At 41.2% G+C, this 24,446-nt stretch overlaps 4 protein-coding genes across 6 annotated transcripts in view; 2 read left to right on the top strand and 2 right to left on the bottom strand.

The window, feature by feature from the left end:
• Positions 1–406, bottom strand: part of LOC108236874 (bromodomain containing 8) — an 11,998-nt gene extending 11,592 nt beyond the window's left edge. The window contains exon 1 of the mRNA XM_017417916.3: positions 78–406. Within this exon, the coding sequence (XP_017273405.1) occupies positions 78–120 (43 nt within the window). The 5' untranslated portion in view covers positions 121–406. The remainder of the gene's footprint in view (positions 1–77) is intronic.
• A 4,206-nt stretch (positions 407–4,612) lies between these two features.
• gng8 (guanine nucleotide binding protein (G protein), gamma 8) lies at positions 4,613–6,180 on the top strand. Its single transcript, XM_017417917.3, has 3 exons — positions 4,613–4,848; positions 5,524–5,667; positions 5,912–6,180. The coding sequence occupies exons 2-3, from the start codon at positions 5,584–5,586 to the stop codon at positions 6,038–6,040; spliced, it is 213 nt and encodes a 70-aa protein (XP_017273406.1). The 5' UTR covers positions 4,613–4,848; positions 5,524–5,583; the 3' UTR covers positions 6,041–6,180.
• A 999-nt stretch (positions 6,181–7,179) lies between these two features.
• tmem45b (transmembrane protein 45B) lies at positions 7,180–15,377 on the top strand. The gene is made up of 6 exons (XM_017418172.3): positions 7,180–7,327; positions 11,350–11,547; positions 11,642–11,854; positions 11,968–12,152; positions 13,076–13,218; positions 14,904–15,377. Exons 2-6 carry the CDS (start codon positions 11,358–11,360, stop codon positions 15,013–15,015), a joined length of 843 nt encoding a protein of 280 aa, XP_017273661.1. The 5' UTR covers positions 7,180–7,327; positions 11,350–11,357; the 3' UTR covers positions 15,016–15,377.
• Positions 15,378–15,450: 73 nt separating this feature from the next.
• Positions 15,451–24,429, bottom strand: nfrkb (nuclear factor related to kappaB binding protein). Of its 3 annotated transcripts, none has more exons than XM_017418168.3 (26): positions 24,061–24,428; positions 23,307–23,444; positions 23,028–23,229; positions 22,467–22,594; positions 22,214–22,385; positions 21,905–22,009; positions 21,744–21,817; positions 21,582–21,663; positions 21,292–21,487; positions 21,074–21,185; positions 20,861–20,987; positions 20,692–20,769; positions 20,519–20,595; positions 20,391–20,437; positions 20,227–20,287; positions 19,949–20,123; positions 19,720–19,826; positions 19,479–19,602; positions 19,116–19,195; positions 18,803–18,999; positions 18,448–18,718; positions 18,190–18,369; positions 17,174–17,905; positions 16,220–16,326; positions 15,964–16,099; positions 15,451–15,765 (listed from the first exon to the last, which is right to left on the bottom strand). In XM_017418168.3, exons 2-26 carry the CDS (start codon positions 23,430–23,432, stop codon positions 15,625–15,627), a joined length of 3,837 nt encoding a protein of 1,278 aa, XP_017273657.1. In that variant the 5' UTR covers positions 23,433–23,444; positions 24,061–24,428; the 3' UTR covers positions 15,451–15,624. The 3 variants fall into 3 exon arrangements, with proteins under 3 accessions (XP_017273657.1, XP_017273658.1, XP_037834976.1); XM_017418169.3 differs by lacking the exon at positions 24,061–24,428 and adding an exon at positions 23,777–24,032; XM_037979048.1 differs by lacking the exons at positions 15,451–15,765; positions 15,964–16,099; positions 16,220–16,326 and adding an exon at positions 16,589–17,080 and having other exon boundaries at positions 24,061–24,429.
• Positions 24,430–24,446: the final 17 nt, after the last annotated feature.

A 24,446-nucleotide genomic window follows, 5' to 3' on the forward strand; every position in this document is an offset into this window, starting at 1 on the left:
GGGGGTAAGTTAACAGTGGTGGCATTTTTTTTTTTCAGCTGCGGCGTTTTAGCTGCGCACCGAGCGACGGTACTCACTTCCAACCCCGTTTGCCATCGTCCTGTCATCCCGACCTTCCATGCATCTTGTCCGGCAGACACCCGTGGATCAATAACGCCCGGAGATGTCCCCAAACCGCCCCCCACCACCCGAAATGGTCCGCCACAGACGAGAGGGTGGACGTGAACGTCACAGTGGGCGCTACGTTCCGGGTCCTCGGGTTTTCCTCATAGCTAGCTCGCTGAATCACCGCTGCCTGGTTAAAGTCGGTAACTTACACTAACTAGCTAGCTCGACAGCTACGTTCATGTGGCTATGGAAGCCCATTGACGCCACTCTGATGGAAAAAAAAAGAAGTCTCCATGTGAGACAGAATCGCATAAATATGATTTAAGATATCATACCTATGGATTAGCATCTCATAACTATGACCAAGTGTCTCATAATGACTTAGGTTTGTCACATTATGAGATCATTCTGACTTGTTATCTCATAAATGTGAAAGTTCGGTCATCCTCATTATGGAGTATCTAGCTAGTGACCCATAAACATGAATTACTGTCTTCGAATTATGAGTAAATATCTCATAAGTTTAATTTAGCTTTCTCATTTATAGCATCTCATGATCATGAGATGCTAAGTCATCATACTCTATAATGACTTGGGATTGAGACCTCATACACATGAATTACTATCTTCTAATTATGAGTGAATATCTCATAAGTTTAATTTAGCTTTGGTATCTCATAAATATGACTCAGTATCTCATTATCATGAAATGCTGAGTCACCTTTAGGGGATACTCTTTTATAATGACTTAGGATTGAGATAGTTTCTCATAAACATGAATCATTATCTTCAAATTATGAGTGAATATCTCATAAGTTTAATTTAGATTTCTCATTAATAGTATCTCATAAATATAGCATTTCATTATCATGAGATGCTGAGTCATCATTAGGGGATACTCTTTTATAATGATTGAGATAGTTTCTCATACACATGAATTACTATCTTCTAATTATGAGTGAATATCTCATAAGTTTAATTTAGCTGTCTCATTCACAGCATCTCATAAATATAGCATCTCATGATCATGAGATCATGAGATGCTGAACCAGCATTCTCTATAATGATTTAGGATTGAGATCTCATACACATGAATTACTATCTTCTAATTATGAGTGAATATCTCATAAGTTTAATTTAGCTTTAGTATCTCATAAATATGACTCAGCATCTCATTATCATGAGATGCTGAGTCATCATTAGGGGATACTCTTTTATAATGACTTAGGATTGAGATAGTTTCTCATAAACATGAATTATTATCTTCAAATTATGAGTAAATATGTCATAAATTTAATTTAGCTTTAGTATCTCACAAATATGACTCAGTATCTCATTATCACAAAATGCTGAGTCATCTTTAGGGGATACTGTTTTATAGTGATGTAGGATTGAGATAGTATCTCATAAACATAAATTACTATCTTTTGATTATAAATGAATATCTCATAATCTCGTTTAATTTGGCTCTCTCAGTGGGTAACAACAGTTAATTTTGGCTTTCTCAAATATAGTATCTCATAAATATGACTCAATATATCATAATCATGTGTTGCAAGGTCATAATCATAAGATAAGTAAGTCATTAAAAAGAGATATTTTCTGATACTTGTGACTTAAGTTCAGTAATTCTGAATTAGGTCATCCTCATAGTAGATTATATAATTATGACCTGCTCATAGTTTTGAGATAGTATCCCATGAACATGAATTACTATCTCCTAACTTTGAGAAACTATCTCATAAGCTTTCTCATAGATATTATCCCATCAATACAACTTAGTGTCTCATGGGATGCTAGGTCATAATTATGAGATTGGCAAGTAATAATAAGATACTCTCTTATAATTATGACCTGAGTATCTCACCTTATGAGATAATTACGACTTTGTATCTCATGATTGTAAAGAAGTTATGTCATTTTCATAAGAGAGAATTAATTATAATACTTTAATAGTTTTGTGCATATAATTACAACTTAATATATCAAAATTATTATGAGAGAGGTTAGTCATAATCAATTTAGCTTTCTCATATCTCATAATCATCAGATGCTAAACCATATTTAGAAACTACTCACTCATATTGATGACTTCAGTCTAAAACATTATGAGATCATTATGACCTAATAACTCATAATCGTTTAAGAGTTAGACCATCATTATGAGAGAGTATCTTATTTTAATCTTCTCATAGTTAGTATAATTTATCTTTATAGCTTTTATCCCCTAAATGTGACTCAATACCTCATTACCATGTTATAATTATGAGATAGGTAAGTCATAATAATGATATAATCTCATAATTCTGATACGTTTTTCACATATGAGATAAATATGACTTGATATTTCATAATTGTGAAAGAGTCCATCATTATTATGAAAGAAAATATAATAACTTAAAAATGATTAAAAGTACCAAAAAAGTTTAATAATGGTTCTAGATGAAATGAAAATGTTCTCATGGTGTATTTTTCCTATATTTAAGTGAATAACTGTGAAATCTGAACCATTAAACACCTTTGTTGGCTGCGATCTTAAAGAAACAATCTGCAATAAGTAAACAAACAGTAGGAAGAAGGTGAGGCCTTTTTCTTACTGATATGACACACAGGGAGGGTTTTCAGACCTTTAATGGGTTCTCCTCAAACTCCTTCAATAATTAGGTTACATTTTTACAGACACTTTTTCTGCACCATCTAGAGGCAGTAATGGGGCAACGCATCTACTGGTGTGCCAGTGGTACTGATCCCAGTGAAAACCCTCCACACACACAAAAATGAGAATATAATGAAAAAGACCAAGCACATTTATTGAGACTTATTTAGGATTAGTTAGCTAGGTTTGAGGTTTTCACCCCCCAAAAAGACAGAAAAACATAAAAAACAAACAATAACAAAAAAAAAAACTAGATTTGCAAGCCACCATGATACTAATCAGTTATAGTGTTGTTTTAAGGACTCTGGCACTTTTTGATATTAGGAAGAAAAGAGGAATATATATATATATATATATATATATATATATATATATATATTTGTTTAATTACATGTCAAGATGTCTGAATGTTTTCTATAATTAAACTCTGATATGATCCTGATTTAACTAAGTGTTAAACTGAAGATAAAAATCTACAAGAATGTTAAGAGTGCGCTCCACACGGCTTCCTCGACCAAACTCATTGCTCTCTGTGCAAATAAAACAACACTGCGACATATAAAATACCGTTTTGTGATTGTCGAGAAGCAGCCAAAACTGTCAATTTTTAAATTAATTGCCAAACGTGAGGAGAGATCCGTCTCAATGCAGCGTTGATCACGGCCAGCATGAGAGGGAAGACCCGCTGGTTGGGTGGATGGGTGACGTTAATCAACCTGCTGTGTAAAATAGTGCTTTTAAAAAGGAAGCTTCAATTGAGTTATGAGACACAAGTGGCCAATTTAGCTTTTTGGGTCTGTGTGACAGAAGCTGTTGAAGGTAAGCAGCTGCTCTTTTGTCTCATAAGGTCTCATATCTTCCATAAAGAGCAACCAATTACTACGGGGGAAACAAATGTTAATGAGGCACTTGACATTTAACTCCATAATACTGCCACTTTGCCCCCTGCTGCGCCGGGAAATAACAGTCAGCTCGACAGGAGAGACTGACAGCCTGAGAGAGCATCGTTACAGCAGGACTCAAATACTGGATCTATGTCCCCCCCCCCACCCATCCCAACATGATGGTAAAATTAAACAACACCCTGAATCTCAGTCTCTCACTCTGATAGGCTCAAAACAATCACATAGTTATGATTGTCAAAATTAACTCTCCTCGACTGACATTTTTTGAGTCTTTTGTTTAATTATGAAAGGGACTAACCACAAACAAAATATACCAGAGGTGTGTGTGTGTGTGTGTGTGTGTGTGTGTGTGTGTACTACAAATCATTACAATTGCTACCAACTTACAGTAAACCTGCACAGTTTTTCATATAGCACAGAAGAATTAAGAGTTAATATAACAAGGCTATTTATAACCAACACATAAATAAATAGTTCATCTATCATTGGAACTTTCTATAACCTTGATTTTAAAAAAAATCTAACTTCCAATGGAAAAAATACTATCTATGTGTGTATAATAAGGCTAAAATGACAAAAAGATAGAGTTTGTTGTTGTCTTTTTTTATTTACCATATCGACTTTCTTCTAAGAACTCAATATCCAGGTGTCCCTATGATAAATGCACCTACAGACTGTAAAACTACAAGCGGGAAAAATAAAGTTAAAGCACCTTTTGTTGTTTTCTTGTGACTTTTCAAGCCTGTTTTTTTGCTTTAATTCAAGATTTCTAACATTTCCTTCAGGTGTACCAAAATACAAAGGTGTTTTATCTCCCTTTGTGTGTTTTATTGGAGTTGTATCATCAGTCAGTGCAATCACAACCTGTTATTTTCATTTTCTTAAACCGTATTCAAGTTCTTTCTCCGAGCCCTAGCTTGTGTGTATTCTCAGGTGAGAGGCTGATGGAGACTGGGGAGATGAAGGTCACGCCACATGTTGCCTTTAAGTGCAGCTCCGAGCCGGTCCTGGAGGCAGAGCCACGGCTAATTGTTTGAAGGAGGGAACCTATCGAAGCCTTCCTCCTCATCCACGCTGTTAATCTCACTGCATTTGACGCTGTAATTTTGTGTGGCGGACCCTGTTGAAGATAAGAGGGGTTCGATTCCAGGAGCCTAGCTGTTTCTGTCTGTCTCGGTGGTGAGTAGAAATCATCCTGGACAGTTCAGGTTTTTTTTTATTATTTTGTAAGGAAAAAAAAATTATGCAAAGAATAATACATATATATATGTGTGTGTGTGTGTGTGTGTGTTTGTGTGTACTTGTGTTCTGATCTTGTTCGTATCGTAACCAAGTGTAATTTTTCTTACTTAAAATTCTACTGACTCCTTCAAAAAACTCATATGCTAAAAAAAAGTCATTTTTTAAATGAAAAACATTTGTTCCTTTCATGTTTTCTGTGCAGCAGTTCAGTTTTATTGAACCTGCTTTAGATTTTGCACAAAACAGCAGCTGATTCAAATGAAAACAAACTATAATAACCTCTTTAAACCTGCAGTTTCTGTTTTTCTGAGCGCAACATGTTAATGGTAAGTATATTGACACACTAAGAAGGCAGATACCCCCCCCACCCCCCTCCCTTTGTGCCCCAGGGAGGGCTGCTCTGCCTCCGCTCCCCTGCCCTCCTCCTCTGAGACCCTCCCCTGCTCCGACTCGCAGCTGAGACCCAGGGAGCAGAATTAACGAGCAAATTGAAACATTCTCTAACCTGCCTCTCTCTCTCTCTCTCTCTCTCTCTCTCAGGTGCCTTTTAATACGTTTAAGTTCATGTTATTGTTTTTTTTTTTTTCCTCTGACATGATCTCCTCTTTACAGTTTGCTGCGGGCTTGCTGACTTCATTGGGACGAGCTGTGTTGGGGGGGGGCCGGGTGAAGATGTCCAACAACATGGCCAAGATCGCAGACGCGAGAAAGACGGTGGAGCAGCTGAAGCTGGAGGTCAACATAGAGAGGATGATGGTGAGTCAGCAGCTAAAGCTCAAACCAACAGGTGTCGTTAAGAATCGGCTTCCTTTCACTGCATCTCTGTCGTTTTTTTTACTTTTGTCAAATGTGTGCAAATGCAAAACCCCTCAATGTTTTAAAGAATCAGCCCTCTCAGCAGAGTTTGGCATTATGTTTCGAGAGAAATCTGCGTTTGCTTTGGCTGTAAATCAGTAAAATCGATTTAAAGAGCTTTAATTCAGCACAACCTCCTCTGCAGGTCTCCAAAGCAGCGGCTGAGCTGATGGCCTTCTGCGAAGCTCACGCCAAAGAGGACCCTCTGGTGACCCCGGTGCCATCGTCAGAGAACCCCTTCAGGGAGAAGAAGCTGTTCTGTGAGATTTTGTAGCCCCTGAAAAACCTGATTGCAGTAAAACTGCACCGATGTAGGAAATAAATAGTCAAAATCTTTCCTGTTTTTTTTTAGAAATGTTTGTCTTTTGTTCTTTTTATGTCATTCATTTACTTCATTAAAGCAGCTCTTTTGGTGACCTGACACGTGTCAACTGATCATCTTTTTTTTAAACAGGATAATGATGGCAATAAAGTGTTATTAAAAAGGAGTGCAAAGTTCATTTAAACACCGCTCCAACGAGCTGTGTGCACCACTTCCTTGTGCACACAGTTTATATATTAACTAAATTGTGTATCTTCAGTCGCTGAGTGTCTTTTGTTCTCCAAAGGTTTAAAAACAATTACAGGATTCTGCATCACCTGTGGACAAAGGCAGGAGGCGATAAAGCTTTTGCCCGTGTGTGTGTCTGTGTGTGTGTTCATGTGTCTGCAGCGTTAGCAGAATATCTCACGAACCACTGGACGGATTTTCATGAAACTCTCAGAAAGTCGCCACTGAATGTGCGTCCACAACTGTTTAACTTTGGAGTTAACTCAATCCAAGATGGCCGCCACAGCTAAGCAACCACAGCAAATGCAAAAAAAGAAAAAGGGGAAAAAATGGAAAAAATGGACCAATTTTACAGAAATTGAGCTAAAATTGGGTGCGGCGGTAGCTGAGAGCCATTGCCAACGCACACCTTGAGCACTAATCGATCGCACGACATCCCATTTTCAGGCTCTGCCATCAGCTGTGGCGGTCACCTTTGCCTGTCTTTTAGCAAAATATCACGGGAGCCACTGTACAGGTTTTACTGAAACTCTCAGAAAACGATCGGCGGCCGTGCATCGACAGCTGATTACAGTTTGGAGTCAATCCAGTTCAAGATGGCCTCCACAGCCAAGTGACCATAGACAACACAAAACTTGCTCTAAGTCAGTCGGTTTTACAGAAGATTTGTGCCTCTCTAAATGTATTTAGAAGTGTATTTTTACAACATGGGAGTGGTGATGGTGGGGGGTACCCACACTTCTTCTGGCACGTGTTGCTGCTGTTTCCAAACGCATCCACAAGCAGACGCCGTCCTTCTCGCCTGCTAACCCAGGGGGGGGCGTGCTTAGCTCACTGAAACTATTACGAATGAGAGGTGTGGCCTTGTGCTGTGTCAGCGCAGGATAGTGAGGCAGGCAACAGGTGTGCACAGTTTACACAGATCCCAGCACTCTCACTGTGATACCAAACAGGAGAGGAGGGGAAAAAAAGGGACTCCCTCTGGGAATAAACCACAAAATCAACAAGAAGGTATGTGGCATTCTGCTGGTTATTACTGTGACAGGTTATTATGATGTTTAGCTTTGTAGATTTGAACTGTTCACTTGCTTTGTTTGTTTTGTTTTGTTTTTGTGGGATGGATACTCATGTCAAGAAGTAGTATTTGTACAAGTCTAACACTTGTCTTGTGAAGGCACCTCGGCTGTGTGTTGACCGTGTATGAAATGTGAAAGGAAGACAGTCGTCACATCACGCCAAACAGGGCCAGTCAAGAAAAACTCGCCTGGGCATGTGGTTCCTGAAAACAGGCACAAAGGCTGGATGTTCACCAAAATTACCAGGTTCCAGTTTAAAACAAGGAAGAAATTACGAGTGACCCTTGGCCTGCAGTAGTCCTTAAGAGGTGCCAATCTAATGAAAGCAGATTGCTGAGCTTTTTTTTGTGTTTTTTTTTTATCAGTTTTACAGGAAATGGTGTTGCTGAAACTGCCTCCCCGGGTGTCTCACTGTTTTTATTTTCGAGCATGGATGGCCAGCGTTTCCATTTACAAAACAAACCGGTTTCATTTGCATGCTTGTTTTGGCAAGAGACATAAGCAACTAGCACAGAGCCGGAGCTGTACTGACAGAATGGAACACAACATATGGCCATCTTTTATTTCAAACCAAATTCATACTTTAAATACCTGGGAAAATTAGATATAATTTGAAGATAAAAGCCATCAGCCCTCAGCTGTGCTTACTCCCTTTATCGGACAGACAGGTTTGGGGTTTTTCTTTCAAAATCTTTTGCTTTGACTCAAATATTCATGACCTCCTTATATTCCGCTCATGTTTCGCCATGTATCGTCTTTGTCACAGATTATTTCTCTGTCCTTCGATTCGTCTTCTTTTGTTACACCCTGAACACACACACACACACACACACAGACACCTTCGACCTTGAGGGTGGCACGTACACAAAAGATTTTAAAAAGTCATGTCCAGCTGAGGCTGCTCGTATTGAAGAGCCGTTCAATGCAGCTTTTTTCTTTTTTTTTTTTTTTTTTTTTTTTTTTAATTCGACTGCTATCCAGCCAGTCAGCTTTAAAGGGATAGTTCAGATCTTTTAAAGTGGGGGCTCTGTGGAAAGGCTGTAGTTTGTGTTGCCTCAGTTTGAAAAAAATTAAAATAAAAACAACAACAACAAAAAAAAAACATTAAAATAAATCAACTCCTATTTCAAAAAGCAAACACCATTTTATATGCCCTTACCTTGCCATCCATTTTGCATTACATTGTTAATGAAATATCATGATATTCCATACAAAAATGTAATATATTGCACATCATTCCCGTTATTCTGAGTGATAATACCATGTACAGTCCACATGTGGTAATATATTATCACACTGATACAATGACCCAGGTGAGGGTTTATTCCAAATTAAACCTGCTCATAGTAAAAATGATTTATATGTGCATAAATACTATACTGTAATTTGTCTGTATGATTTTCATATATCGCTACCATATATTTAAGAAGCTATCTTCATAAATGGATATATGAAGATATGCCTGAATGTAAATTACATAACTGAGCTATTTAAACTAAAAATATATGTGCATGTGTTCAATTTCTACATAACATTTGTGTTTGTCATTGTTCTTCTTCATGTTTTTGTATGCTGGAAGCATATATTTAGTAAGCTTTTAACTTCCTATATGTAATCTACACCTTCAAGTAAAACAAATCATACGTTGCGTGAAGAATCACCCGTTTTTCATGACCTCTGACCTAGTGTCATCTTTCACTAACTGCTCCATAAAAGGTTTGTTCTGGCCTGAGGGGCTCTGGATTGTCGTGGGGTGTGTGTATACACTCGTGCTTTCCAAAGGCTTGTGAAAAAAAAAAAAAAAAAAGATAATCATTGCTGATATGAGATATGTTTATTTGATTGTGAAACCTGTTTGAAGTATGAAAACTGATTGCTGATCATTATTTGTGTGCAATTTTTCAATATGAAAAATGTGTGCTAAAAAATGTGTTTTTGGCACTTTGATCTTACAGGAGAACTGTGCTCAGTTGTGAGGGAAAGAATCTTTGGATAGAGTGAGAGAAAGCATTTCTGCTCAGCCCCCTAGATCTGAATGTCCTAGTTGTTATCAAACAAGACTTTTTTTCAGGCTTTTACAAAAGTTTTGGGATTTATCTTTTACGTGGGTCACCTAAGATTTAAGATATTTAATGGTAAAGGGACTCTTAGCCGTTAATTTTTTTGACTTGTATATTAGACAAACCTCTTTGTGCAAAGTTCTGATGGCACGGATGGATCCCATTTCGTTTTTTTTTTTTTTCCTGAATGCATCCTATTGGTCACTTGATTAGGGTGTGCTCAAAGGATTTCATAAAACCAAATGCAGAGAGGCAGAGAATGAGGAAGTTCGGGGGAAATTACAAGGTAATTTTTTTTTTGTATGCGAGTTGTGCCCATAAAAAACTTTCCACGTCTTCTCTGCTATCGCTGAACAGCTTATCCTGCTATTGACTCTGGTTTGGTGTTTATTTAGTTGTTTGATAAAATTCTAAAGAAAAGATTTGTTCATTTAACAAACAGGGACCTCAGTAGCATGTGGAAGAACCATACGCAGCTCCACCACCTCATTGCTGCTCACCAGCTCGGTCACACACTGCTGGGGGATGGCGTCCCATTCCTCAACCAGCATTTGACACAACTTAGCAACCGTGGTTGTGTTGGTCTCTCTTAAAGGAACGACACACCCAGGTTGGTCAGGTGTTCAATAGGGTTGAGGTCAGGACTGCAGGCACGCCATTCCATTTGCCATAGTCTCGGATAAACTACGCTTTGTCATCTTGGAGGACAGAGTTCGGTTATTATGGTTATGGAATTGCCACTGGCTGCTCACAGGTGCTGATTGTTGTTTGACAGTTATTTATATCTACTGTATATTTAAATAACTGCGTGCTCCACGTGTAAAATGAGACAGTTAATCTGCCTCAGTATGACTGATGAAAGGATCATAGTTAGGTTTTTGTCTGCACCCACAATTATATTAATAACTACAAGGTGAGTTTATACCACAGTTGTGACATTGCACGCATTTATTTCCTCCTTTCCCTGCAGCTCATATGTGACAAACAGAGAGGGGAGAAGTCGGTGCTTTATAGATTTGTAACCACATCCTGCTGAACACAGTCGCTCAGTAAATTATTAAAAATGCGGTCAGAACACTTTCACTCTCCCATAACTAAACTGAATTTCTAGAATATTTTTTGGTCTTCGCTGATCACATAGTGATGCTTGACGGCCAAAATCCATCTACTAAAACTGATCTAATTAGGTGCTTCTGGACCACAGAGGATCACTTCAGTCGTTGTAACAATTTGCAGAGGTTCACACATTGTTTGAAATATCTGAGTGAATTTTAATGAATTTTTCAGAAACTAGTTATCAGATTTACATCTACAACTGACTGACTTTTGGAGTCAGTCCCATTGAAGATGGTCACCAGAGCCATGGTGACAGTTTCACAGGCTAGTGAACTTCTGCCTGTCTTTACTTCTGAGAGATTCAGTCTCTCGAAAATGCTCTTTTATATCCAGTCCTCTTACAGACTTGTTGCTCTTTAACCTAATTAGCTGCAAAATGCTGCTCCACCTGTTTCTCTTTTGCACTATTTACTTTTACAGGCTTTTGTTGCCTCTGTCCCAAGTTTTGCTGCCATAACATTCAAAACTACCTTACTTTTTCCAAAGAAAGGTACAATTTCTTAGTTTAAACATTTGATGTGTTTACTATGTTCCAATGTGAATAACATATGGGTTTGAAATTTGCAAATCATTGCGTTCTGTTTTTATGCAAATACAGAACATCTGAACCGGCCCTTTAACCGTTTATTGCTGGGACTCAACACGACATGCCATAAAATAAATTTTGAACCTGTACTCTGATCTCAAAGCTGAGTATCTCATACCCAAAGGACCAGAAGGACTAAACGCTGTTTTGCTTGTTCGATATTACTCATCTGTGCTGTATTCCTCTTGCTTTCAGGCCGAACGATGGCAAACTTTGGAGGGCATGCGATTCCCGGAACCTTTTTCATGTTTTATGGCTTTTGGCTGGTAGTTAAACACATCCTCCAACACTACTGGAGGACAAGGCAGCCTAAAGGAAGACAGCTCATGCCGCCTTTCTTTAAGAAGTTGGAGTATTGCGAAGGAGGACTTCAAATCTTTGCATCCTTTGTGGGTCAGTTGCCCCTCAAGTCCGTCTTTGACGCCTGAACCTCTTTATCGATTGCCTGATTTAAAATTTTTTTTTGTCTGACGCTGTGTGGTTGCAGGTATTATGGTCGAGCAGTTTGTGGTGGATGGCCCACACGCCCGCCTCTACAACAGGGAGGAAAGTTCATGGGTCAAGCTGATGAACTGGCAGCACAGCACAATGTATCTGTTCTTTGGGATTTCGGGAATAGCATCGATTGCTTGTACTCTATTCAAAAAGGTGCCAGCTGGTATAGACCGACTTACTATCTCCTTGGCTCTCTTTGTTGAAGGTAAACAAGAAAAAAAAAACCATCTTGGTTGTTGTTGTGTTTTTATTATTCATCAGTGCCATTACGTGTCCCACTGATGCGTGTATCGACGCTATTGTTTGTACGTGATCCAGGGTTTCTGTTTTACTTCCACGTGCACGGTCGGGAACCTCTGGACGCTCACATCCACACGCTGCTGCTGGTGGCCGTGTTCGGCGGCTCGGCCAGCGCCATGCTGGAGGTGTTCGTCAGAAACAACATTATTCTGGAGCTGATCAGGGCGGGTCTGTTCATCCTGCAGGGCACGTGGTTCTACCAGGTGAGAGAACAAGGAGCTGCCGACTTGATCCGATCTGTCTGTGTCAGCTTAAAGTGAAGTCAGAAACTTTTGTTAAAAAAAAAAAATGGAGGAAACTTTGGATCTTTTTGTAGTGAGGCTCTGTGGAAAGGTTAGAAATGATCTCTTACCTGTTGTTGGTAGCTGTTTGAATTAACAGACTGATGAGCTAACGGCTAGTCCAAACGGAGCTGAGACCAAAGTGGATCGCTGCCGTCTTTAAAACATTTTTAGCGATTTATGCTAATGCTATTTTATAAACATTTACATTGCCATCAGTTTACAGTTATTTCAGAAAGGAAAAGAAAAAAGATATTCCTGTCAGTAGTGCCTTCTATATGTAAATAACTGTGTAAATGCAAAACTGACTGCAGTGTAAAGGTTTATAAGATAACATTTGCATGAACTGCTATAAAATGTTAGAGAATTGAGTTCTTTAAAGACAGCTGTGCTCCGGCGGTCTTTGAGCTCATCCGTCTGGTCACAATCAAACTATTTCTCCAGACTGAGATCATTCAAAGAGCTATCTACAACAGGTACGATAATGACTGCTCGTAACCTTTCAACGGCACTTTCCTACAGAAGATCTGATTTAACCCCGAAGGTGGATATTCTATAGAGTTCCATTTCCAATAATTCACCACACAAGACTGAAAAATCTAATACAATGTGCTACTGTCAAAGACTAGTCCGTATAAACTAAAACATTTTGAGCAGTTTTACTGTCTAAAATTCAGTTTGCAGTTAATTCATGCACAGAACATGGCTCTTTTAATATTAAACTAACTCTTGTGAAAGTCACATTTCTGGACGTCATTCATACAGTAACGCTGTCTCGAATATGGACCTTTCTTTGTTAAACATTGTGTCTGTTGGCTCTTTTACGAAGCAGTTTCTCATTTCAGATTGGATTTGTCCTTTACCCCTTAAATGGAGACAAGTGGGATTTGAAGCTACATGACAACATGATGTTCGTCACGATGTGTTTCTGCTGGCATTTAGCCGCGGCCCTGCTGCTGGTCACTTCCACCTCCTCTGCAGTTTGGCTGTGAGTGTCCCGACTTTCATCCCGACAGGTTTTCAACACCGTTGACCAGTAAATTTCCATGTAGCGTTTGAATTTATGCAAAATGAACAGCTGTACGAACGCTGCACGTTTCCATTCCTAAACGAGAGGGGAATGAACTGATCTGAACTTTCAGATTAGAAGATGAAACATTTCAGTAAATTGTAACGTGCGCAGTGAGTTTTCTGCACAGTAGAATTAATGGGTCATTGGGACAAACTGCATCGAGTCATCTGAGGTCAGCTTCAGTTGTCAGAATAGCAGCTGGGATTTTTTTTCTTCTTCTTTTTTAAGTACAAGCTTCTTTGTTAAGTAAACAAAAGTGAGTTCAACCATCTCTGGAATGTAGAAATACAAGTTTGTGTTGTGTTTGAAAAACAGTTTTCGTGCCTAACAACGCACTGATTGAAGTGTGTGTGTGTGTACTGTATATAAAACATGATCTTGATCAGATTAGCAGTCACTGGTTCCAGCCTAATTTAACTCCTGTTAAAGCCCTAAGGGAGGATTTCCTTTTTCAGAAACTGCTCTTACATTTTGCTTTAGTTATATAGGAACACTGTAAAACTGTATGTTCTGTGGGATTCATTTAAAGTTGTATTTATCTAATTTTAAGTCTTAATAAGGACCCAGTGTTTTTCTTTTGTTGTTGTTGTTGTTCTGGTGCAGAAACGTATAGAACTGAAAGGCTGTAATAATTTTTTTCATTTATTATTATTGCAAACAGGATTTTACAATTTTTTAAATCCTTTTTTCATAGCAATTTAAAGGTTTTTGTTCACTTTTAACATTTCCACCAATAATAGAATGTCCCCCCCACCTCTGTTGAAAGAGTTTAAAGGGATAGTTGATATATTTTTAGGTGGTGTTTTTATAGTAAAGTTGTGAACAGTTACTGTTTAACCTGCTGTAGATAGCTTTTTGAACTACCTCCATTTAGAGAAGCAGCTTGATTTTGACCAGACTGATGAGTTTGCCGTCTTAAAACTCCAATATAAAAAAATGGCATCAGTCCGGATGAACTAGTTCATAAATCTTCAATTGCTGTCAATTTTTGCACGTAGATAACGATAACAGCGGCCAGCAGGAGAGTCAAACTCCAGGCCTCGAGAGTCACTAACCTGGAGGTTTTATTGGTTTTACTGCTCCAACACACCCGATTCGAACGGTTAATTACCTCCTCACCAACTCAATAAATTCTCCAGAGGCAGGTCTATAAGTCATCCATTTAAATCAAGTGTTTTAAAGAGGAAACGCATCGAAAGCATGCAAGAGAGTGGACTCCGAGGAATGGAGTTTGACAGCCGTGCTCGACAGGAACATGATGAGTAATCCTGTGATGTGGTGTATGAACCACTTTGAAATCCACTTTGGTGTTTGGTAAGACTCGCCGTGTTTGTCACTCCAGTCGGAAATAAAGCGAGGTCGTTTTACAAAGCTATCTACAACAGATAAGATACTAATTGTGCGTAACCTTTCAACGCCTCGCTTCATAAGATCTGTTCCGTCCGTTTCATTTTAGTTCTGAACTGACAATTCAAAGAACAAATCCCGATGACGAGTGCTTTTTCCTCTTGATCTGTGCTTGTAATGACTCGAATGGATCGGATCATCTGTACGCTTCTATGCATTCTCCTGAAGGCTTTTTTTTTGTCTCCTTCCAACAGCACCGTGACGCGATTTTCCCAAAGAGGACGAGACATCGAGATCGGGATGAGGAACACGTCGTCCAAAGCCAGCGCTCAGAAGGCTTTACTGGAACAGTCAGACGAAGAGTGAAAACAGCCACCTGCTCTGTTGTTTTACTGATATTTAATACGGAAAAAGATTCATGTGCATCACTGAGCTTAAGTGTTTCGCTTAACACGCTTTAGATTTTGCAGAATGAAGGAGGAAAGACACTTTTTGCAGAGGAAGTTTTGAGAAATTCAAAATTATGAGAATATTACGACTTGAAATGTTTTTTTAATGAACCCATCTTGTAAATAATATATTAAATCATACCATTATCCACTAAAACTACATATATTTAAATTTTTTATCAACCCAAAACCCATCTGATTGACAGTCATACTCGAGGTTGTATTAATAGTTTAATAAAAATGAACAGGTGTGACATTAAAATATTAACAAAACAACCAGTCAAGATTCTTTTTTTATTTTTTTAAGCTGCTGAAAGTTATGCAATCGTTTCCCTGAAATATTTAAATCAGCCTGAAACTGTAAACATGTTTCGGCTGCAACAATTACATCATCATTCCTATCACAGGGAGAAACGTTGTCTTTTCTGGCTTTAAGAGCTTTTTTTTTTGTTTCCTGCTTCGGAGAAAAGCGACATAAACGCGGTTAGTTCTGAGCAAAGCAACGTGGGACGCTTCGAGATGCGGCTCACTGCTGAAGGGCAGGCGGGGGATCGGGCGCACATTTCTGCGAAGGAGCTGTCGTGACGACCACCGCTGAAACGGACTTTGGGGAGGCTGTTGCCACGTGCTGCTGGAGCTGCTGCGTCTGAACCGTTTGGATCCGAACCTTTTTAAAGAAAAGGGGAAAAAAAGCAATGAACCAAAAGCGGCGCCTTTTAAGTGCTTGTGTTTTTCTAAGACAGGAATGCAGGATCACAACATCTTCCGAAACGAGAAAACTCGACAGAGCAGGTTCTGGGAGCTGGCTAATTGCTCAGACAACGCCGTCTCATTGGAGGGGAGCCCAGAAGGGATGTAGTCTAACCTGCGTGGCCTGTCCCTGCTGCTGCAGCTGCTGGAACTGCTGCGCCGTGACGAAACTGACCGGCTTGTTCCCAGCGATCAGCTTCGTGCCGGCAGGCATCGTGGTCAAGATGATGTTCCTGCCCAGGCTGCTGAGACTGATCGGAAACAAACATAATCTCTCATTATTTAATCGCCGAAAGCAGGCATGAATCTTCCGGCGTTAACCGACGCCATTCAGAGTTGTTTCCTTTGCGATTGAAGAATTTAATACTTACTTTGTGTTAAGGCTTCCTTTGACAATCGGCGTCGTCACGACACTCTTGCTCTTCAGCGGCTGGTTGAGGACGGAGAGGGGCACCGTGATCCGAGCAGGGAGCTTTCCCTACAGTGAGGTCAGAGAAGAGGATAAGCTTCCAGTCTGCATTTAAGTATGGAGAAACACTGAGCACAAAATCAATCTATACAAAAAAAACCTGATTAGAAGTAGCACATTTCCTCTTGAGAAAACGATACATATCAATAAATCGACTAGCCATAGAGGTCCAGCTAATAAATCACACTGAGATGCAGCAATCATGGCTTTCAAGGCCAGTTCTTAGTTCTTATCAGCCTCTGACCTGCAGATTCCTGTTTTTTCCTAACTATTATCAACGACAAACAAATTTTGTGCTAACTTTAAGTTGAAATAAAAAAATAAACGACTGTGTGGTCATTATATTTACTTAAAAAACCAACAAACAAACAAAATTCTGTCAAACTGGCTGCTCACCGATCAGTCAAGTTGATCTTAAGTCCCTACAACCAGTTCTGGTCATTAGTCAATTACTTGGATGTGTGTGTGTGTGTGTGTGTGTGTGTGTGTGGAAGGAGGGGGGGGGTCTGCTGAACCAAAGCAGAACAAACTTTTCAAAATTTGAATTTAAAATCAGATTAAAGTCAAATTCAACATTAGAATTTCCTTCTGGGGTTTATAAAGTATATATCCATCTAAACCAGGGAGCAATTTAAATAAAGGCTGTAATCTGTTAGCCATATATGGTGATTCCATGCTGTGCCATTTTCCTGATACCGCTTTCAAACCTGTGACTTATTTGAAGTGATTCCACACAACGTGACATAATGCCTGCAAAACCACCCTTAAAGAAAAAAAAATCACATTTTAATATGAAGATATTTGACCTAAAAGATGAATCTGAAACAGACTTCCACACACGAGCAGCACGTCTTACTGTTTGCGTGGTAACGACTGTAGCGGGGACTTGTCTCACTGTCGCCGTCGCCGATCCCAGTGACAGAGGCGCACCGGAGGATCCAGGAGCCACTGAGATCCCTTTAGCGCCGGTCACAACGCTGGCAGCCATGGTCACGATATTGCCGCACGTGGACGCCGTGAGGGGTTTGCTGCCCGTGGTGCTAGTCATGGTGATGGTCTGACCCTGTTTCTGAGGAATAACGCCGAGGCCTGGCATGATCCGGATGGTGGCGCCGCTCTTGTCGGGGGAAGCCACGGTGGAGAAGGTCCTGGACTTCTGGTCGGCCATGGTGACGGCCAGGGTGGGCATCAGACGTATGGCGGCGTCGCCTCCCGCCTTCAACACGGTGGAGGCGACGGGCCCCGCTTTCGTCGCCTGCGCTTCCCCCGCGCAGGGCGACGCGATGGAGGCGGAGGACGGCGAAGGCTGGGGGGACGTCACGTGCAAGGTGGCCGAGATGCTCTTGCTGCCCGAGGCAGCGGTGCCCAGGAAGTCCGAGGTGAGTTTAACAGTCGCGACTGGAGACTTGGCAAGAGTCGCCATCATGTCTGGGGTTATCCGCAGCACCGTTTGGCCTTTAGCGTCTGTGGTGATGGAGGACGGTGGAAGACGCAGGACATCTTTACCCTGGATGCGCAAGTTTGTTGCCGATATTGGAATTCCCGCTCCACCTGGAGGCTTCATTCCCAGTTGTCCTGTTATGGACACCTGGACACACCAAGAGATAACTCTAAATAACCACTGTTCCACATTTATGGAACTTTCCAAAATGGGACAAAATCTAAATTAAACCTAACTAAGGACTGATTTCTGCATACAGTGAGAGAGGGGGCATTTTTGAGTTACGCGTGTTTATTTAGCTGTACATGTTTGAGGCCACAGCTTTTCTACACATCTTAAATCTGCTCTGGAACTCATCTAATCTACAGACGATGTTCTCGGAGGTTTAAAACATTCAGAACAGCTAACGTTACAGGGTCAAAACGTGTCACCTGTTTGATGTTTGGGCTGGTGACACCCTGCAGCACAGCTGGAGACGTGGGGTTGTTGGCTGGACTTCCAGGAGACCGAGTTGGCGGTTTGGTTACAGTTAGAGCTGACACAGAAAGGGTAGTCGGGACCTGGACTGGACTACTGCCGGACTGACTTCTCAAAGGCACAGAAACCACTGCCTATTGCACGAACAGAATCAATTATTCATTTGCAAAAAGCAAAACAAACATGGTTAAATTAGCTCGCCCTTAGAGTACCTGAGAAATGCCCTTGGCTGCCACGGACACGGGCATCCGGATCTGGTGAGGGGTCTGATGCACCAGCGTGGCCTGCTGACTTGTTGCGGGTGAACCCAGACCAGGCTGAGTGGAAACGACCCGCACCTGAGGGAGGGAGCCCGCCGCCAGGTGACTCACTATCCGAGCGGCTTGTTGGGATGTGACCGGTTGCGAGGCCGGCGGGCAAGCCTGGCTCGTGGGTAAAATGGTTCCCAGCTGAGGCAGCGAGGGAGGAGACACGAGAAGAACACTGCAGGCAGAAAAGGAGAGGGGGAATTAACAGACAAGTGAAGGTTCATATTCAAACTGCGCTGATAAATAGAAACAAACTGACCCCGGGCTGGTTTTGATTGCCTCCGGGACTCCAGTCTTTGTTGGTGTGGAGGCCGAGCAGGGTAGGGGCGACTTGGGGGTTCCAGGAGTGTTCGGGGTGGGTGTCGAAGGGACTGGTGACATGGGATTACAGCTTATATCCTGCGCTGCCTCCACAGATCCAGGGGCTTTGCTGCTTCCGTCCTTACTCGAAGATTTCTACAATATAGAGCAACCAAAACAGAGACGTTTTTTTATCTATCTGGTTTTAGGCATGATACAAAAGGCAAAACTCCAAACTATTACGAGTAGCAAAGTCTAAGCAGTGGACTCACGGGCTTAGATGCTGGTTTAGGTTTTTGCTGCATGGCTTTTCTTGCCTTTGCGGCAGCAGCTTGAGCCTGGTGGATCCTCTCTGAGTGCCACAAAGAACACAGAATTACAATTTCACACTGAAGGGATTAAAAAATCTTAAAATATCATTCATAAACAGGTTAAAACTGTAAGCACCAAACACACGTGAGTTAAACAGAGGTAAACTGAGCCGTAAGAAGTTAAAAACTCTTTCAATCAAACAATAACGTCACCACAAGTTTAGAATTAGAGATAATTATAGATGACTTCCTTATCTATTTTACAGTTTATGGGAAATGATGTAAAAACCCTAAAATGTGTTTTGAAAGCAGATTCTCGCTTACCAAACTCTTCCTGACTGCGATTGCGATGCAGGTAAATCCACAATTTGCGGCCGATGTCATACTTAACACACGGGTCTTTCTCGTAGTGAAGTCTATCCAGAGCCCCGCTAACGACTGTGTTCACCTAAAATGGAAAAAAGAAAAAAAAACAACAGTTGAGATACGTCAACTGCTTATAGGCGGGATGATCTGCCTCTGCCAGGTGGACAATAATAATCCCAGGAAATACAAGCCGCCGTACCTGTGCACTTGTGACATCCGGAGCAAGAAACTGCGAGTCTTTCAACAGTTCGCAGATTTCAGCCCTTGTTCCCTCTCCGTTGGGTAATCTGGCTGCTGCGTCTCGTACTTTAAAAACAATAAAAAATAAAAAAAGAGGGCTGAAGGCAGAATCTTTTTAAAAGTGGTCCCCAATGTAAAAAAAAAATGTAAAAAAAATAGATATACAGGCATATAATCAGAGTTCTAACCAAGAGAGAGGATGGTGACGTAAGGTGGCCGGTCGGAGCGAAGCAGTGTGTGCTCTCTGGCTTTGTTCAGAGACATCTCCTTATCAAACACCCCTTTAACAGGCCCCACCACAGACTCAAAGCCATGCATCCTGAAGGTGAAAGCTTTGTGAGGCTGGTTGTATCGCTGCTGCTCCTGATATGCAAACAAAACACATCACAGCTTAAGTTCATGTCGGGAAGCAAAAAAAAAAAAAAAAGACAAATATGTTATAAATGTTGAAGCAACACAAACAAACCTGGACTTGAAACACCTGTCTCTCATCTCCCGTGCTGGGCCGCACCACGTAATCTGTTGAACTGTTTGAGAACAGATAATAAGCCTCCTTATAATAGATCTTAGTTCTGCAGGAAAGTCAAAATCTTCTTTGTGCATGAAAAGTTTGCTACACTAGAAGCTCACAGTTTGGGTGGTGGAGATGTCATCTCTAACAGGTCTTCATTCTCTGTCTGTGAGAGATAAATGAAACCTTTTTAAATGCAGTCACAAAGAGCATAAGCTGTAAAATTAGTGCCGAAACTTTGTGCTACCTTGACAATAAAGTCTTTGGAGTCCAGCCAGAGTTGGCAAAGCGCACTGAGGTCCTTCTCGGTGTCCTGAGTTGGACCTAAAACAAGCCAGATTAACAGGATGTTAACCTGCATGACTTAGACCATTCTGAGTGTTGAGCGCCACCTTCAGCCAGGCGTATGAACGCTCTTACCAATCCACCTCCACTGCTGAAATTCGTCCACAAATTCCACAAATGGAGAGAAGCCGCTGGGCAGAGCCATCATGCCATCTGATCGACACACAAAACATGGGGGAAAATACAGATTTTTTAAACGATGCCGTGAGGTGGAAAAACCTATCATTTCAGCGTCGCCGCCTACCTTTAGTCTCCCCGGCGAGAAACTGCAGCGCCTGAAGGACCAAATCGGACCAACATGAGGCAGATGAAAACCACACGTTGAGAGAGCTGGCTGGAGAGGATTGCCACGCTTGAACCTTCTCCTCCAACTGAGCGGTCAAAACAGTGGTGTGAACATGTGTGCAATGCGGCTGATTTTATAATATTTATATGACGCTCTGACGTGAGTCCATACCGCCGAGGTACTGGCAAGTCCCTCTGCTCTCAAGACGTTTTCCAACAAGCTGAAGAAACTGGAAGTTATTTCCTCAACAGGAATCGGGCTGCTCTGACACTCCTCTACAATTCTGTAATAATAATAATAATAATGACATTTGGTCGTTTTACATTAGCCCGTAAATACAAGACACCCAATACATATGGCTACATAATGTAGACATGAACAAGACTCACTCCTCCTTGATATTGGTGAGTGGAGTAGATGGTGCGTCAGGCAGGGAGTTGATGATGTTAACTAAAGGAGCTGAGGAGGCGTCGGGCGGTGTGAGAGTCTCACAGGGATCATCCGATTCCACTTTTATCGCCTTCAGTTTTTTCCTCCTCCTCTCATCTTTGATCTTCTTCTTAGGCAGAGAGAGGTCAAAAACGGCTGGAAGGTGAAAAGCAAAAAAATATCCCCTTTGAGAAAGAAAAAAAAAAGGAAACAAAAATAAAAGCTGTGAACTTTAGAACTAGTTACTTACGCAAAGCCCCTTTCCGACCGAGATTTGCTCTTGCAAGTATGTCTCCAAGATGAATATCAGAAGTTACCAAGTCTGGATGGTCCTTAAGAAACGGTTATTAGTTTTACAGCATACCGGTAAAGACTAAAGTCGGCCTGTTGTTCTCCTCCGACTGCAACTTACTGGCTGACGCTTCCTCTTCTCACGATGGTTTTGCAGCATGACTTTTAAATCCAGCTCGCCTAAGTCTAATTTTTCTGTTAAAAAAAAAAACTCCTTAAAAGCGTGCATTCACAGATCGATATTTACCACATCACCATCTACGTGCAACAACAATCACTGACCAGTGATCCTCATGTCTGGAGTAGAGAGGCTGGGAAGAACTCTGAGGGAGACGGTGGGAGTTGGAGAGGACGGAGACTGAGGCGCTGGAGTCCATAAGGATAGATCTAACATTTAAACAGTTGGGTGAATTCAAAGATCTAGAAAAGGCCAACTTCACAACATTGCATAGCAGAACAAGAATGTTATAATATTGTTGTTGTTGCAATCATTTTAATAAACTTGTAAATTAAGATGTAATTGAAAGACTTCAAAGAAACCCATTAATAAATCAACTGTTAGCAATGATACCAACCAAACCAAAGACTGACCGTCATCATCAGACGAAGCGTTGCTGTCTCCGCACTCAGTCTTCACCTCCTTCAGTATTCGACTCAGTCTTCTTCTCACTCTCGGCTCCCGCATTTCAGCTTGAGTCCTGCTCGGCAACCGCCTTTTAGGTGGGAAGTCCAAACTGTTGTGAACCGCAAAGTCCAGCAGCTCCTACAAAAGGACAAACTAGGAAGTCTAAACAGTGCACTGCAAGGAAATCAGTACAAACGTCTTGATAAGAAAGAACCCGACCTTTCTGGAGACGAGAATCTGCTTCAGGGCTTTGTGGTAATACTGCTGAAGAGAGTACAAGTGGCGTTTCCTCTGGGACTTGGCACACAATTGTCTGTACTTGACCACTTCAGGATTGAAGTAACCATCTGAGATAATTAAAATCATAATCAGGCGGGGGCTTCAAAAGTTCATTCAGAATTAAACAATTATGTTTTGGTTTGAGAAATAAGCATTTAGGGGGAGCATTTAGGAACATGGGATAAGCAGCATTTAAAGCAACACCATTGTATCAGTCATACTTGTTTATGTTTCTCGTGGCTCAATCATAATATTTAAAAATGTAAGTAAAACTGGATGGTGTAGAATGAAAACATCCGTATACTGTCATGGTTGCCTTACAAGAGGGTCAAATGTCATATTAGGAGCCACTGCTACTTTGTGCACCTGTGAATGTGACTGTAGGAATGATTTAAAAACCCCCAAAACACACCAGTGTTAATTTAGACAAGATGCTGACACTTTAAGTCGCCATCAGCTCAATCGACAGCAGTGTAAGTATGAACGACGATCAGGAAGTACCTCTGAAGAGCTTCTGTGCGAGGTGGAGAGGGTTTCCAAAGTTGAAGTTTCTGTTGTTGAACAGGTCACTGACGGTGCGGTCCTGCTCCTCGACACTGTTCTCGGGAAACTGTGGCAGAAACTGGCGAAGGTGTTGTTTCTGGGAGTCTGTCAGCACTTCATCCCAGGTGCTTTCACTCAACGCGGAGAAAAAAATTTCAGGCTGTTGCGAACAAAAGTAAGCGCATCAGACAAACACAGAAGCATGAGCTTTTCTTCAGAGAGAGCTGGACAACTTACATCCTCGAGAAGATCCTCTGGCAGATTCACTCTACTGTTTCCGAGCATGCACTCCTCTGTAATTTGTCCTCCGTGCTCCTCTTTTGGATCGAGAGGGTCTGTGAGCATTTGTGCGAGTGTATCCATCCTCCTCTGCACCTATTACACACAGAAGAGCATATGGCTGGGCAAACACGCACCAATATCACAATATTAGACACTTTGAAATGCTAAGAAAGAAGAAAGAAATGCTAAGAAAGAAAGAAAGCAATGCTACTTTGCGAGCTAAGGAGAAGACATAACCAGGTAGCTTTAAACTCCCCAGCTAACCTGACCTGGTTAGCTTAGAAAGCTAATAACTAAAAGACAGATACGTCGTTTAAACTCCAGACATCAATATTAGGCGCTAACTGTGTCTTCTGTGGCATACCATGTCAAAAAAATACAAAGAATAAGCGCACAGTGGTATTAAAACAGTTTAAAAGGCATACCTGACGGCGCTTGTTACGAACCAAAGAGGGAAGAATTTTACGGACGCACTGGTTTCTTCTTCTACTGAAGAAAAACAAAACAAGAAGCGCGCGCGGTGCTGCCCCCCGGAGGAAACGGCGAGTAACTACACGCAGTGAACTCTAAACGACATGAACTTCTCTTAAAACATACTGTATAAAACATACTTTTTGTAAATGTAAATGTCGATACTAAATCTTCAAACTCTCTTAAATATGTTCTATTGTCCACCAAATGTAGACCGTTGCTGGAAAACAGATTTTACCCGTCAGCTTTTCGGATGCTAGCAGTTAGGTTGGTGTTGGCTTCAATTTCCTCTTCGACTTTTTCACCGCAGTAAAGTTAGTTTCAAGTTGGTTATTCGATATTCGAGCTCCGCGGAGTTAGCGGCGTCCAGCTCACGGCTGCCCCGAAACAGGAGCGCTGATGTCGGCCAGCCGTTCTCTGCCGGCCCCTCCTCTCACGCGCGGTGGTTCACTTAGAGACCGTCAATAAATTTTCCTTACCCCTCGCTCCTGAAAAACAAATATTAATATATTTTTTGTTGTTTCACCAACTGGTACAAAACCTTTGGTAAATCATGCTACGAAATTATATAAATGAGGCACAATATATTTTATCCCATTTGAACCCTTTTTTTATTTTTTAGAT

The sequence above is a fragment of the Kryptolebias marmoratus genome, linkage group LG13, assembly GCF_001649575.2.
Source record: "Kryptolebias marmoratus isolate JLee-2015 linkage group LG13, ASM164957v2, whole genome shotgun sequence".
In the NCBI taxonomy this organism is placed as follows: Eukaryota; Metazoa; Chordata; class Actinopteri; order Cyprinodontiformes; family Rivulidae; genus Kryptolebias; species Kryptolebias marmoratus.